General features: G+C 40.7%; 1 protein-coding gene across 1 annotated transcript in view; it reads right to left on the bottom strand.

Annotated features, from left to right (window-relative positions):
- The window catches only part of LOC129006337 (cytochrome P450 2C19), a 134,364-nt gene extending 119,467 nt beyond the window's left edge, over positions 1–14,897 (bottom strand). The window contains exon 1 of the mRNA XM_063670003.1: positions 14,796–14,897. Within this exon, the coding sequence (XP_063526073.1) occupies positions 14,796–14,897 (102 nt within the window). The remainder of the gene's footprint in view (positions 1–14,795) is intronic.
- Positions 14,898–16,457: the final 1,560 nt, after the last annotated feature.

Below are 16,457 nucleotides of genomic sequence, written 5' to 3'. Positions count from 1 at the left end.
CGCGCATCATCTGGGAGGTGAGGAGCACCTCTGCCCAGCCACCCCATCTGGGAAGTGAGGAGCGCCTCTGCCTGGCCACCCCATCTGGGAGGTGAGGAGCGCCTCTGCCCGGCCACCCCATCTGGGAGGTGAGGAGCGCCTCTGCCTGGCCGCCCATCGTCTGGGAGGTGAGGAGCGCCTCTGCCCGGCCGCGCATCATCTGGGAGGTGAGGAGCACCTCTGCCCAGCCACCCCGTCTGGGAAGTGAGGAGCGCCTCTGCCCGGCCACCCCATCTGGGAGGTGAGGAGCGCCTCTGCCCGGCCACCCCATCTGGGAGGTGAGGAGCGCCTCTGCCCGGCCACCACCCCATCTGGGAGGAAGTGAGGAGCGCCTCTGCCCGGCCGCCCCATCTGGGAAGTGAGGAGCGCCTCTACCCGGCCTCCCCGTCTGGGAAGCGAGGAGCGTCTCTGCCCGGCCACCCCATCTCGGAAGTGAGGAGCACCTCTGCCCAGCCGCCCCGTCTGGGAGGTGAGGTGCGCCTCTGCCCGGCCGCTCATCGTCTGGGAGGTGAGGAGCACCTCTACCCGGCCGCATCATCTGGGAGGTGAGGAGCGCCTCTGCCCGGCCGCCCCGTCTGAGATGTGAGAAGCGCTTCTGCCCGTCTGCCCTGTCTGGGAAGTGAGGAGCACCTCTGCCCGGCCGCCCCATCTGGGAAGTGAGGAGCACCTCTGCCCGGCTGCCCCGTTTGGGAGGTGTAACCAACAGCTCTGAAGAGACAGCGACCATGGAGAACAGGCCATGATGACGATGGCGGTTTTGTTGAAAATAAAAGGTGGAAATGTGGGGAAAAGAAAGAGAGATCAGATTGTTATTGTGTCTGTGTAGAAAGAAGTAGGCATAGGAGACTCCATTTCGTTCTGTACTAGGAGAAGTTCTTCTGCCTTGGGATGCTGTTGATCTATGGCCTTGCCCCCAGCCCAGTGCTCTCTGAAACATGTGCTGTGTCAACTCAGGGTTAAATGGATTAAGGGCGGTGCAAGATGTGCTTTGTTAAAAAGATGCTTGAAGGCAGCATGCTCCTTAAGAGTCATCACCACTCCCTAATCTCAAGTACCCAGGGACACAAACAGTGCGGAAGGCCAGAAGGCCGCAGGGACCTCTGCCTAGGAAAACCAGAGACCTTTGCACATGTGTTTATCTGCTGACCTTCTCTCCACTATTATCTTATGACCCTGCCATATCCCCCTCTCTGAGAAACACCCAAGAATGATCAATAAATACTTAAAAAAAGAAAATCATCCATTGCAGGTTTTTGTGTAGAAATAAGTTTTCAACTCATTTAGGTAAATACTGAGGTCTCTTGGTGCTGAGAAGAAGCATTCCCTGTTTGATTTTTACTGGTCCCACATTAGAAGGAAGTGATCAGTGACTAGGAGTCAGTGCCAAAACCCTTTTAGCCACATCTGAGCAAGAAGGAAGTTTCAGAAAAGTGGTCCCCAGGCTGTCTTCCTGGAGTTTACTGTTAAGTTAATTTTGTCTGTTCTGTAGGTAATGGCTATAATCTCAAAGTGCTGGGCCAGCATTCTTCTGTTAAGAATTGCACTTCTGCAGAAATTTAACAAGTTACAGGTAAAAACACAAGAAAAAACAAGTAACCGTGTGTAGAAACCTGGCTTCTAGAGCTCCCCATTTTACTTTGATTGCATAAAAACTGTCTCCTCTTGGCAGGCTCAAGTAAATTAATAGTAGCATGATAATCTCAGTTTGCAAAACAGCTTTAAGCCATGAACCTAGGTTTAAAGGCAACCAATTGAAAAATCAAACGACCACAGGGAATTAACAGATGAGTTGTAAGATAAAAGATGAAATGGCCATCTTAAGAAACAAACTAGCTACCATGATGGAGCTGAAAAACCACTGCAAGAATATTATACTGCAATCATAAGCATTAACAGCAGAATAAACCAAGCTGAGGAAAGAATCTCAGAGCTTGAAGACCAGTTCTCCAAAATAACTTATTCAGACAAAAATAAAGAAGAAAGATAAAAGAGGAATGAACAAAACCTCCAAAAAAAATATGCAATTATTATCCATTTTCATACTGCTATGAAGAAATACCTGAGACTGGGTAATTTGTAAAAAGAAAGGGTTTAATGGACTCACAGTTCCACATGCCTAGAGAGGCCTCACAATCATGACAGAAGGTGAGCAAAGGAATGTCTTACATGGTGGCAGGCAAGAGAGCATGTGCAGGGGAACAGCCCTTTATAAAACCATCAGATCTCATGAGACTTATTCGCTATCACAAGAACCGCACAGGAAAAACCTGCCCCCATAATTCAATTACCTCCCACCTGGGTCCTTCCTACAACATGTGAGTATTATGAGACCTACAATTCAAAATGAGATTTGTGTGAGGACAGAGCCAAACCATATTATTCCACACCTAGCCCCTCCCAAATCTCATGTCCTTACGTTCCAAAACCAATTATGCCTTCCCAATAGTCCCCCAGAGTCTTAACTCATTCCAACATTAACCCAAAAGTCCACAGTTCAAAATCTCATCTGAGACAAGGCAAGTCCCTTCTGCCTATGAGCCTGTAAAATCAAAAGCAAGTTAGTTACTTCCTTGATACAATGGGGATACAAGCATTGGGTAAATACACCCATTGCAAGTGGGAGAAATTGGCCAAAACAAAGGAGGTACTGGCTCCACACAAGTCTGAAATCCAGTAGGACAGTCAAATTTTAAAGCTCCAAAATGATCTTCTTTGACTCCATGACTCACATCCAGGTCACACTGATGCAAGAGATAGGTGCCCATGGTCTTGGGCAGCTCAAGCCCTGTGGCTTTGCAGGGTACAGCCCCACTCATGGCTGCTTTCACAGGCTGGTGTTGAGTGTCTGTGGCTTTTCCAGGCACACGGTACAAGCCAAACTGTTGGTGGATCTACCATTCTGGGGTCTGGAAGATGGTGGCCCTCTTCTCACAGCTTCATTAAGCAATGCCCTGGTGGGGATTTTGTGTGGGGGTTCCCACCCCACATTTCCCTTCTGCACTCCCCTAGCAGAGGTTCTCCATTAGGGCTCCACCCCTGCAGCAAACTTTTGCCTAGACATCCAGGACTTTCCATACATCCTCTGAAATCTAGGCAGAGGTTCCCAAACCTCAATTTTTTTTTTAAGATGGAGTCTTGCTCTGTCACCCAGGCTGGAGTGCGGTGGCACAATCTTGGCTCACTGCAACCTCCACTTCCTGGGTTCAAGCTACTCTCCTGCCTCAGCTTCCCGAGTAGCTGGGATTACAGATGCCCACCACCACACCCAGTTAATTTTTTTGTATTTTCAGTAGAGATGGGGTTTTTCCATGTTGGCCAGGCTAGTCTCAAACTCCCAACTTCAGGTGATCTGCCTGCCTCATCCTCCCAAAGCACTGGGATTACAAGAATGAGCAACCACACCTGGCCTCCAAACCTCAATTCTTGACTTCTGTGCACCCACAGACTCAACACCACATGGAAGCTGCCAAGGCTTGGGGCTTGCACCATCTGAAGCTACAGGCCAAGCTGTACCTTGGCCCCTTTTAGCCATGGCTGGAGCAGCTGGGATGCAGGGCATCAAGTCCCTAAACTGAACACAACAGGGAGAGCCTGGGCCCAGCCCAGGAAACCATTTTTTTCTCTTAGGCCTCTGGGCCTGTTATGGGAGGTGCTGCCACAAAGGTCTTTGACATGCCCTGGAGATATTTGCCCCCATTGTCTTGGTGATTAACATTTGGCTCCTTGTTACTTATGCAAATTTCTACAGCAGGCTTGAATGTCTCCCCAGAAAATGGGATTTTCTTTTCTCTTGCATCATCAGGCTGCAAATTTTCCAAACTTTTATGATTTGCTTCCTCTTGAACACTTTACCACTTAGGAATTTCTTCTGCCAGATACCCTAAAACATCTCTCACAAGTTCAAAGTTCCACAGATCTCTAGGGAAGGGGCAAAATGCCACCAGTCTCTTTGCATAGCAAGAGTGACCTTTACTCCAGTTCCCTAAAAGTTCTTCATCTGTATCTGAGACCACCTCAGCCTGGACCTTATTGTCCATATCTCTATCAGCATTTTTATCAAAGCCATTCAACAAGTCTCTAGGAGTTATAGAATAGGAAAATATTCCCACATTTTCCTATTTTCTTCTGAGCCCTCCAAACTGTTATCCAGTTTCAAAGTCAATTCCACATTTTTGGGTATCTCAATAGCTGTGCTCCACTTCCAGGACCAATTTACTGCCTTAGTCAACTTTCATACTGCTTTGAAGAAATACCAAGACTGGGTAATTTATAAAGAAAAAGAGGTTTAATGGACTCACCGTTCCATATGGCTGAGGAGGCCACACAACCTTGGCAGAAGGTGAAGGAGGAGCAAGGGCACATCTTACATGGCCACGGGCAAGAGAGCATATGCAAGGGAACTGTCCTTTATAAAATCAGCAGATCTCATGAGACTTATGCACTATCATGAGAACAGCATGGGAAAAACCAACCCACATGATTCAATTACCTCTCACCAGATCCCTCCCACAATACATGGGGATTATGGGGCCCACGACTCAAGATGAGATTTGGGGTGGGGACATAGCCCAACCATATCAGACATGAAATCTAAGTCTCATTGGTGTCTCTGAAAGAGAGGGAGAGAAAGCAAGCAACTTGGAAAACAAATTTCAAGATACTGTCCTTGAAAATTCCCCAACCTCACCTACAGAGGCTGACATTCAAATTCAGAAAATGCAGAGAACCTCTATGAGATACCATACAAGATGACCATCCCCCAGACACACAGATTCTCCAAGGTTGAAATGCAAGAAAAAATATTAAAGGCAGGTCACCTAGAAAGGGAACCCCATCAGGCTAATGGTAGACTTTTTAGCAGAAACTTTACAAGCCAGATTGGGGGCTCATATTCAGCATTCTTAAAGAAAAGAAATTCCAACCAAGAATTTCATATCCAGCCAAACTAAGCTTTACACGTGAAGAAAAAATAAGATCCTTTTCAAAAAGACAAGCAAATGCTAAGAGAATTTATTACAAGACCTATCCTACAAGAGGTCTTGAAAGGAGTGCTAAATATGGAAAGAAAAGGTCATTACTGGCCACCACAAAAACACACTTAAGTACACAGATCAGTGACACTATAAAGCAATCACACACACACACACACACACACACACAAAAGGCTGTATAACAAGCAGTTAACAATATGATGACGGGATCAAACCTGTACATGTCAATATTAACCTTGACTGTAAATGGGCTAAATGCCACAGTTGAAAGGCATAGAGTGGCAAGTTGGATAAAAAAGACTCAACTATATGCTGTCTTCAAGAGCTCCACCTCACATGCAATGACACCCATAGGCAAAAAGTAAATTTGCAGAGAAAAATCTACTAGGTAAATGGAAAACACACACAAAAAAGCAGGAGATGCTATTCCAATTACAGACAAAACAGCCTTCAACCCAACAAAGATCAAAAAAACACAAAAAATAGCAGAAGATGCTATTCCAATTACAGACAAAACAGCCTTCAACCCAACAAAGATCAAAAAAACACACAAAAGGCATTATATAATAGTAAAGGGTTCACTTCAGCAAGAAGACCAGACTATCCTAAATATTTATGCACCAAATACAGAAGCACCTAGTTCATAAAGCAAGTTCTCAGAGACCTGCAGAGAGACTCAGATAACTACACAATAATAGTGGGAAACTTCAACACCCCACTGACAGCATTAGACAGATCATCAAGGCAGAAACTAACAAAGATGTTTGGAACCAGAACTTGACACGTGACCAAATGGGCCTAGTAGACATCTACAGAATGCTCCACCCCAAAACAACAGAATATATATTCTTATTGTCACATGGCACATACAGTAAAATAGACCACACAACTGACCATGAAACAATTCTCAGCAAATTCAAAAAAATCAAAATCATACCAACCACACTCCTGAACCACAGTGCAATAAAAATATAAATCAATACTAAGAATACCACTCAAAACCATACAATTACATGGAAATTAAACAACATGCTCCTGAATGAATTTTGGGTAAACAATGAAATTAAGGCAGAAACCAAGAAGCTCTTTGAAATTAATGAAAACAAAAGAAAGCATACCAGAATCTCTGGGACACAGCTAAAGCAGTGTTAAGAGGGAAACATTTAGTGCTAAATGCCCACATCAAAAAGTTAAAAGGATCTCCTAGTCAGCAGGGTTACTATTAAAAAGTCAAAAAACAGATGCTAGCAATATTGTGGAGGAAAAGGAAATTTTTACACCATTGGTGGGAGTGTAAAGTAGTTCAACCATTGTAGAAAACAGTGTGGTGATTCCTCAAAGACCTAGAGGCAGAAATGCCATTTGACCCAGCAATCTCATTACTGAGTATATACCCAAAAATATATAAATTATTCTATTATAGAGATACATGCAGCCAGGTGTGGTGGCTCATGCCTGTAATTCCAACACTTCGGGAGGTGGGTGGATCACCTGAGGTCGGAAATTTGAGACTAGCCTGGCCAACATGGTGAAACTCTGTCTCTACTAAAAACAGACAAATTAGCCAGGTATTGTTATGCATGCCTGTAATACCAGCTACTCAGGAGGCTAGGGCAGAAGAATCGCTTGAACCCGTGAGGTGGAGGTTGCAGTGAGCTGAGATCATGCCACTGCACTCCAGCTGGGCAACAGAGTGACAGTCCATCTCAAAAATAAATAAATAAATAAAAGATACATGCACGTGTATGTTTATTGCAGCACTATTCACAGTAGCAAATACATGGAATCAACCTAAATGTCCATCAATGATAGCCTGGATAAAGAAAATATGGTACATATACACCATGGAATACTATGCAGCCATAAAAAGGAACAAGATTATGTCCTTTGCAGGGACATGGATGGAACTGGAAGCCATTATCTTCAGCAAACTAGCACAGGAACAGAAAATCAAATACCTCGTGTTCTCACTTATAAGGCAGAGCTGAATGATGAGAATACCTGGACACATGAAGGGAAAAACACACACTGGGACCCGTCAGAGGGTTGGAAGTGGGAGGAGGGAAGGCATCAGGAAGAACAGCTAATGGATGTTGGGCTTAAACCTAGGCAATGGAATGATCTGTGCAGCTACTCCACCATGGCAGACATTTAAGTATGTGACAAAGCTTCATATCCTGCACAAGTACCCCTGAATTTAAAATAAAAGTTGGAAATCAAAACAAAATTAGAAAGATCTCAAATTAAAACCTAACATCACAACTAGAGGAACCAGTAAAACAATGAGCAAACCAACCCCAAAGCTAGCAGAAGACAAGAAATAACCAAAATCAGAGCTGAACTGAAGGAAGTCAAGACATGAAAAACCATATAAAAGACCAATGAATCCAGTTTGTTTTTTGAAAGAATAAATAAGATCAATAGACTGCTATCTACACTAATAAAAAGACAACATCCAAATAAACACAAGAAGTGAAAAAGGGGACATTACCACCAAATCCACAAGAATACAAAAGTCATCAGAGACTACCATCAACACTCTATGCACACAAGCTAGGAAACCCAGAAGAAATAGGCAAATTTTTGGAAACATACAACCTCCCAAGATTGAACCAGGAAGAAATCAAATCCTTGAACAAACCAATAATGAGTTCCAAAATTGAATTAGCAATACAAAGCCTACCAACCAGGAAAAAAAAAAAAAAAAGCCCAGGACCAGATGGATCAATAGCTGAATTCAACCAGATGCATAAAAGAACAGGAACTATAACTATGGAAATGATTCCCAAAAAATGAGGAGGAGGGATACCTCAGTAATCCATTCTTTAAGGCCAACATTATCCCAATATCAAAACTTGGCAGACACACACACACCAAAAAAAAAAAAAAAAAAAACTTCAGGTCAGTATCCTTGATGAACATTGATGCTAAAATCCTCACCAAAATTCCAACAAACTGAATCCAGCAGCACATTAAACAGCTAATCCACTACAGTCAATTAGGCTTTATCTCTGGTATGTAAGATTGGTTTAATGTACACAAATCAGTAAACGTGATTCATCACATAAACGGAACTAAAAACAAAAACTATGTGATTGTCTCAATATATGCAGAAAAGGCCTTTGATAAAATCCTACATCCCTTCATGTTAAAAAACCCTCAACAAAGCAGGCTTTTAAGAAACGTATGTCAAAATAGTAAGAGCCATCTTATCCAATAAACAATAATAATTTAAAAAGAAAGAGAGAAAGACAAAGGAGGAATAAAGAAAGAAAAGAATAAGAGTGGTCAATGACAAACCCACAGCCACATATACTGAATGAGCAAAAGCTAGAAGTATTTCCCTTAAAAACGGGACCAAGGCAAAGTTGCCCTCTCTTACCACTCCTATTAAACATGGTATTGGAAGTCCTAGCCAGAGCAATCAGGCAAGAGAAAGAAATAAAACTCACCCAAATTGGAAGACAGGAAGTCAATCTATCACTGCAGATGATATGATTCTAGGCCTAGAAAACCCAAAGTCTGTACTCAAAAGCTCCTTGATCTGATAAACAATTTCAGCAAAGTGTTGGGAAATAAGATTTATGTACAAAAATTCATAGCATTTCTATATACCAACAACATCCAAGCTGAGAGCCAAATCAAGAACACAATCCCATTCACAACAGCCACAAAAAGAATAAAATACCTAGGAATACAGCTAACCAAGGAAGTGAAAGAGCTCTACAAAGAAAACCACAAAACATTGATGAAATAAATCAGAGATGACAGAAGCAAATGGAAAAACATTCCATACTAATGGATTGGAAGAATCAATGTTATTAAAATAGCCATACTACTCAACACAATTTACAGATTCAATGCTATTTCTATCAAACTATCAATGACATTCTTCTGAGAATTAGAAAAAACTATGTTAAATTTATATGAAACCAAAAAAGAGCCTGAATAGCCAAGGCAATCCTAAGCAAAAAGAACAAAGATGAAGGCATCACATTACCGGACTTCAAACTATACCATAAGGCTACAATAACCAAAACAGCATGGTACTGGTACAAAAACAGACACACAGACCAATGGAACAACATACAGAGCCCATAAATAATGCTACACACCTACATCCATCTGATCTTCAACAAATTCAACAAAAACAAGCAATGGGAAAAGGACTCCCTCTTCAATACATGGTGCTGAAATAATTGGCAAGCCATGTGCAGGTGACTGAAAGTGGATCCCTTCCTTACACCATATACAAAAGTCAAGATGAATTAAAGACTTATATATAAAACCTAAAACTGTAAACACCTCAGAGGATAATCTAGGAAATACCATTCTGGACATAAGGCCTGGCAAAGATTTCATGATAAAGATGCCAAAAGTGATTGCAACAAATGCAAACATTGACAAATGAGACCTAAATAAACTGAAGAGCTTCTCCACAGCAAAAGAAACTACCAACAAAGAGACAACCTACAGAATGGGAGAAAATATTTGCAAACTATGCATCCAACAAAGGTCTAATATCCAGAATCCATGAGGAATTTAAACAAATTAAAAAGCAAAAAATTAACAATCCCATTAAAAAGTGGGCAAAGAACATGAACAGACACTTTTAAAAAGAAGTCATACATACAGCCAATGAACACTTAAAAATGCCCAACATCACTAACCATTAGAGAAGTGCCAATCAAAACCACAGTGACATACCATCTCATACCAGTCAGAGTGGCTATCATAATAAAAACTCAAAAAATAACAAATGCTAGCAAGGCTGCAGAGAAAAAGGAATGCTTATAGACTCCTGGTGGGAATGTAAATTAGTTCAGCCACTTTGGAAAGCACTTTGGTGATTTATCAAAGAACTTAAAACACAATTACCACTCAACTCAGCAATCCCATTACTGGGTATATACTACCCAAAGGAATATAAATTGTTCTACCATAAAGACATATGTATGCATGCACATGTTCATTGCAGCACTATTCACAATAGCAAGAACATGGAATCAACTTAAATGCCCATCAATGGTATACTGGATAAAGAAAATGTGTACATATACACTGAGGAATACTACACAGCCATAAAAAAGAATAAGATCACATCCTTTGTAGGAACATGGATGGAGCTGGAGGCCATCATTCTAAGAGAACTAACACAGGAACAGAAAACCAAGTAGTGCATGTTCTCACTTATAAGTGGGAGCTAAACACTGAGAACACATGGGCACAAAGAAGGGAACAACAGACCCTGGGGCCTACTTGATGGTGGAGGGTGAAAATCGAAAAACTGCCTATCAAGTACTATGCTTATTACCTGGGTGATGAAATAATAATCTGTATACTAAACTCCTGTGACATGAAATTAACCTGCATACCAAACCTGCACATGTACCTTGAACCTAAAAGTTAAAAAAAAGAAATAAACAATAAATCTGAGATTCCTCTGTGATCAATGTAGAGAGAAAAACTATGTTTGTAGAGAAAAGTTACATCTGTTACTGTATTGTAGCCCTGTGCATTGTTTTCTAGTTCTTGTTATCTATCTACAGACTAGACTAGATCCTGAATTCTTCTAGATTTCTCTAATCCCATTTTCTTCTATGAAATTAGTAAAACTGGGAACTGATCTGTTCCTGAAGCCCTATAATCTGAAACTAGATTAATTTTAAGGGATGAGTCTCATTCCTGATGTGTGGAGCACACAGAAAATTTACGAACCTCCCAATGCCCATAACCAGAGACATTCAAACTGCAAACCAGGATAAGAAGTTGATGGCTTCATGGCTTCATGCTATTGACAGCATTTCCCGCAACACTAGAAAAAGACTCCATATCATAAGACTCTTATCACTATTAATGCCTATGATTTTCACTTAACTTAGAGAATCTTTAGTCCACCTGGAGGGTAACTTTGGGCAACATTGCTAATACAACCACTGCTCACTTCCTGCTTTAAGCTCAACACAGTCATGGGATAGTAGTGTTGGTGAAAATGTTGCTTATATTATCTATTACTTCAATAAGGAAACATCTGTTTTATTGCTAATACTACAAGTAATGTAGCTTTAATGTATACTTTTTATTTTTAAGCTATTTTAATACTTTTAATAGCCATTTTCATACTTTCTTCTGTAATCTGCCCAATGAAATGACTTGTCAGGTTTCTACTACCTTGGAAGTTTTCCTGGCATATTGTTTAGTACAAAACACGTCTTTTGCAGGAAAATTGATGGATCTGGAGGCCATTATCATTAGCAAACTAACAGAAACAGAAAACTAAATACCACACGTTCTCACTTATAAGTGGGAGCTAAATGATGAGAACTCATGAGTGAAAAGAAGGGAACAACAGACACTAGGGACAGCATGAGGGTGGAGGGTGGGAGGAGGGAGAGGAGCAGAAAAAAATAACTATTGAGTACTAGGCTTAGTACCTGGGTGATGACATAATCTGTACAAAAAACCCCTGTGACATGAGTTTACCTATATAACAAACCTGCATGTGTACCTCCTAAAATAAAAGTTAAAAAAAAGAGCAAGTTGTATAATATAATAATATGTGTAATATGAACCCATTATATTAAAGAACCACTATCAATCTCATATATACATGTGTATATATTATATGTAAATATACACCTATGCAGACATATGTGCATGTGTGTTTATAAAACTATACACATGAGTTATCTTACAAATGCATGATAAGTATAAATGACTTTCTCTTGGAGATGAGCTGGGAAAAGGTTAATGTGTCACTTTTCATTTCATACACTTCAAGACAGAAGGAAGGAAAAAAATATGACTAGAATTTGATGTGTATGATTTGTTCATTTGTTTAAGCTTTAGAGTTGACATAAGGCTAATAATTTCAGGATCATAGCATCTAATTACCATTGCATTTATGTTCAGTAAAATAAAAGTATGCAGTGCAAAATAGAAAAAAATAAAACCTGGTGAGGATTTCTGGAGATTTTGCTCTTGTTTGGAAGAGAAAAATAACAGTCATTAACACATGATTAGCCATATGAAAGCACATATTTAGACATGATCTAAGTTGGAAATGCAAAGGAAAAAGATTATCCAAATCTTGATCTTGTGTTTACAGTAACACAAAAGTAGAGCACGAATTCAAACACTTAATGTTCATTCCTCTTATGGCTGATTGTTCCAGTATTTCCCTACAGGTTACAGCTGCTCCTGGACATAGTTTTTTTGTTCCAAATTCAGACCTCCAGTAACTCTAGGTGGCATTTCGCTAAAACAGCTTTCCTACCCTCTTACCTTTCTCCCTTTTTGTGCTTAACATTATGAGGGCCAGCACAGCCTCTTCACATTCTATTTTCTTTCATTTCTTACTTCCATTTTACTCAAAAGAAAGAAATCTAAGAACTGACCCAATAAATAATAATCATTTTTATCTAGAGCATGCAGAGAATAAATGGCTCTGAATTGTCATTTATTAATCAGTTTTCTTTGTTTTATAGTGATAACATACTGACAACTCAGCAGTAGATAGGTATTGGCATATGTGGTGGTCAATACAAGTGATACAGAGTATGGAGAATAGCAGATATATTTATGGAGTGACCCAAGAAACTCTCTTTAATGGAGGTTGGATGTTCATTGGATCTTGAGGGAATGGGAAGATGTGGGTTGACAAGTCAGAGAAAATATCCCTCATAGAGAGAAGGGAGAGGCCAATGGCCCTGATAAGGGAGAATTGCAGGTGACAGCACAGGAACAGCCAAACCATCTGCCCTTCTTCAGACAGGAATGAAGCAGAGCTGGTACAAGGGTGGCACACGACCAAATGCATTGGCAATGGGGGTGATGTCAATATCCTTTGGGTCAACCTGAGATTTCAGGTTAAAGTTCTGCAAAATGGTGGTCAGGAATAAAAACAGCTCCATGCGGGCCAGGCCCTCTCCCACACACATCCATTTTCCTGAAAATAAGAAACATAGGGGATTTGTTCCTTGAACATTAGGTCATGAAGGGTCACAAAAAGTATGCAGTAACTATTTGATAAATGATTAAACAGATGGATGGATCAAAGGCAGAATGACTGGAAGGATGGTTGGATACACAGAAAAACAGAAAAATGAATACACTTCCTACCTACTTAATATCTTATTTTACTAGGCACCCTTCACTCAGCAAATATTTATGGAGCATCAGCTCTATGCCATGCACTTCACTAAGTATTCCCATGTTATAACTGCTCTTTTGACACTACAAGTTTCCATCAGTCTTTTTCTAGAAATGCACTCACAGGGAAGATGGGCTGAAAGGAGAAGGCTCATATAGTACGTTCCCCTTTGTACTTCTGGCACAATATTTAGCCAAAGATTTTTTTTCCTAGTGTACTTTCAAAATTACATGTCTAAACATGTCAGTCTTTCATTTTACAACTTTAAACAACACCCATCTGTCCTATGGGATAAAGGCCAAATGGCTTGACCTGACTCTTCACATTCTGTTCCCAGTCTGATGTTCTATATCACTCCTTCCATTCTTCATCTCCTCCACTCTCAGCTCTAGGCATATCCATTCTTCATCAATTTCCAACACACCACAAAGTTTCAAGCTTTATCTCTTGCTGTCCCATCTGCCTAAAAAGCTCTACTCTTATGCTTCCTTCAGAAGTTATGCCCCATGTCATTTCCTCTTTATAATTTCTGTGATCCCTAGTCAATAGAAACTCACCCTCTCTAGGTTTCCTCATCATATTCATGCTTCCACTGGAGCATAGATCACCTGGAATTCTATTCTCTGTGTATTTACTTTTCTATCTTGCTAAAACATGAAATCCTTAAAAGAAGGTCTTAGTTCTTGACATCTCAGTGTATACAGTGCCAGATCCAAAGCAGGGATCAAAAGCCAGAGGAAAAAATGAAGGGAACTCTATGTCCACAGACTCACCACACACTTTAGCTGTAGAGATTGAATATCCAAGATGTATGATCATGAATGGAGGGAGATCAAGGTGCTCTGGAATTATTGCAGACTATCCTTCCATATTCCCAGGGTTTTCCTGACCCTGAAATTTGTTGGTAAGTTCTGACCCCCTAGATCTACAGAAAATGTCCTGCTACTATGGTCCATTACCTCTGTAAAAGTGCCTTGCCTTCTCTTCTTGTCCTGTTTCCTGCTGCAATGAGGCAGCTTAAGTTTCCTTCCTCTTGGAAGAGGTATGGCCTATGAATGAGCAGGAAGCAGGCAGATCCCCTGGCTGAGCTCCCCAACATCCTGCACTTTCCCCTCTGGCAGCCTTCCTCCTACTAGATTACAATGATCTGTTTACTTGTCTACTTCTCTAAATCAGGAGTGAGCCTCTTAAGAGCCCATTCTCTGCTCTCAGATACTTGTATCTCCAGAGCTCAGTCTCGGGAGCTAGGGACACCACAGGGAAGATATTCAAAGTTGTGGAATTAGATACCTTTCTCATGGCAGATGAGAAATGTCTAAATAAGTTTCACCCATTAAGAGGACTTCTTGGGTAGCTCAGTGATGTATCTAGAGGCAGAATTAAATTAACCTACACTCTAGCTTTTCCAGTTTGAAAAACTGGATCAAAGCCCCACTAACCTGGCCCAATAATGGGGATGTTCATCAGAAGGGAAATCTCATGGTCATAGGAATGGTGCTAATGATCTGCAAAGCAGTTCAGCGAAACCTCAGAGGTGGCATCATGTAAGAGTCAACTGATCCCAAAAAGGTATCATGTCCCCTGAAGGACAGATGGAAATGAATATCTGTTACCTGCTGAGAAAGGCATGAAGTAGTCACTTTTCTTAAAGTTGCCACTCTTATCCAGAAAGTGGCCAGGGTCAAACATCTCTGGGTTGGGGAATTCTTTGTCATTGTGCAGCACAGAAGTCAGGGATGTTATTATGGTCATGCCCTGAAAATAGCAAAACAGACAAACTAAGTTATAAAGAAGTCAAAGAGTGGGAAGAAGTGATGGAAATCACCTAGTCCAATCTCTTTGATCAATAGATAAGAAAATTGAGGTCCAAAGAAGTTACATTCCCACCCAGACAGACCTAGTAAGAAGCAGGATGACTTTAAGGCAAGTGGCAGTGACTTTGCTAAAGTCCCCTCCAATTAATTGCACTTGAAGTCCTGAGCATTTGAGTACTTGGGGGCAGCCTTCTGAATCCCTGTTTATCATCAAGCTTGGACCCTGGTGTACATCCCCACTTGCTGCTGTATTTCATCACTTCAGCTTTCACACATCTCACACATGGATTACCTTTTTTGTTATTGTTTGCAGGATTGTTACATGGGTATATCGTGTGATGCTGAGGTTTAGGGTACAAATATTTCCATCACCCGAGTAGAGAGCACAGTATCCAACCGGTAGTTTTTCAACCCTTCCTCCCCTTCAGCCCCTATCTAGTAGTATCCAGTGTCTATTGTTGCCATCTTTATGTCCATGAGTACTGATGTTTAACTCCTCCTTGTAAGTGAGAGCATACAATATTTGGTTTTCTGTTCCTGCGTTAATTCACTCCAGCTGCATCTATGTTGCTACAAAGGACAAGATTTCATTCTTTTTTATGGCTGCATAGGGTTTCCTGGTGTATTTGTACCACCTTTTCTTTATCCAGTCCACTGTGGATGGGCATTTGGGATGATTCCAATCCTTTGCCATTGTGAACAGTGTTGTAATGAATATACAAGTGCATATGTCTTTTTAGTAGAATGTTTTATTTTCTTTTGGAAATATATCCAGTAATGGGATTGCTGGATCAAATTGTAGTTCTGTTTTAAGTTCTTTGAGAAACCTCCAAACTGCTTTCCACAGTAGCTGAACTAATTTACATTCCCACCAAGAGCCTATAAGTGTTACCTTTTCTCCACAGCCTTGCCATCATCCATTGTTTTTTGACTTCTTAATCATAGCCATTCTGACTGATGTGAGATGGTATCCCGTTTTGGTTTTGATTTGCATTTCTCTGATGGTTAGTGATGTGAAGCATTTTTTCATGTTTATTGGCCACTTGTATGTCTTCTGAGCAGTGTCTGTTCATGTCTTTTACTTTTTAATGGCATTATTTGTTTTTTGTTTGTTCAATTGTTTAATTACCTTATAGGATATTAGACCTTTGTCAGATGCATAGTTTGCAAATATTTCCTCCCATTCTGTAGGTTGTCTGTTTACTTTGTTAATAGTTACTTTTGCTATGCAGAAGCTCTTTAGTTTAATTTGTAACTAAATTATCAATTTTAATTAACATATCAATTTTTTTTCATTGTGATTGCTTTTGAGGACTTAGTCATGAATTCTTTCCCAAGGCCAATGCCCAGAATGGTGTTTCCTAGGTATTTCTTTTGCAATTCTTATAGTTTGATGTCTTACATTTAAAACTTTAATCCATCTTGAGTGCATATTTGTATATGGTAAAAGGATGGGGTCCA

The sequence above is a fragment of the Pongo pygmaeus genome, chromosome 8 (genome assembly GCF_028885625.2).
Source record: "Pongo pygmaeus isolate AG05252 chromosome 8, NHGRI_mPonPyg2-v2.0_pri, whole genome shotgun sequence".
Taxonomy (NCBI): domain Eukaryota; kingdom Metazoa; phylum Chordata; class Mammalia; order Primates; family Hominidae; genus Pongo; species Pongo pygmaeus.
This window is presented reverse-complemented; position numbering and strand designations above follow the sequence as displayed.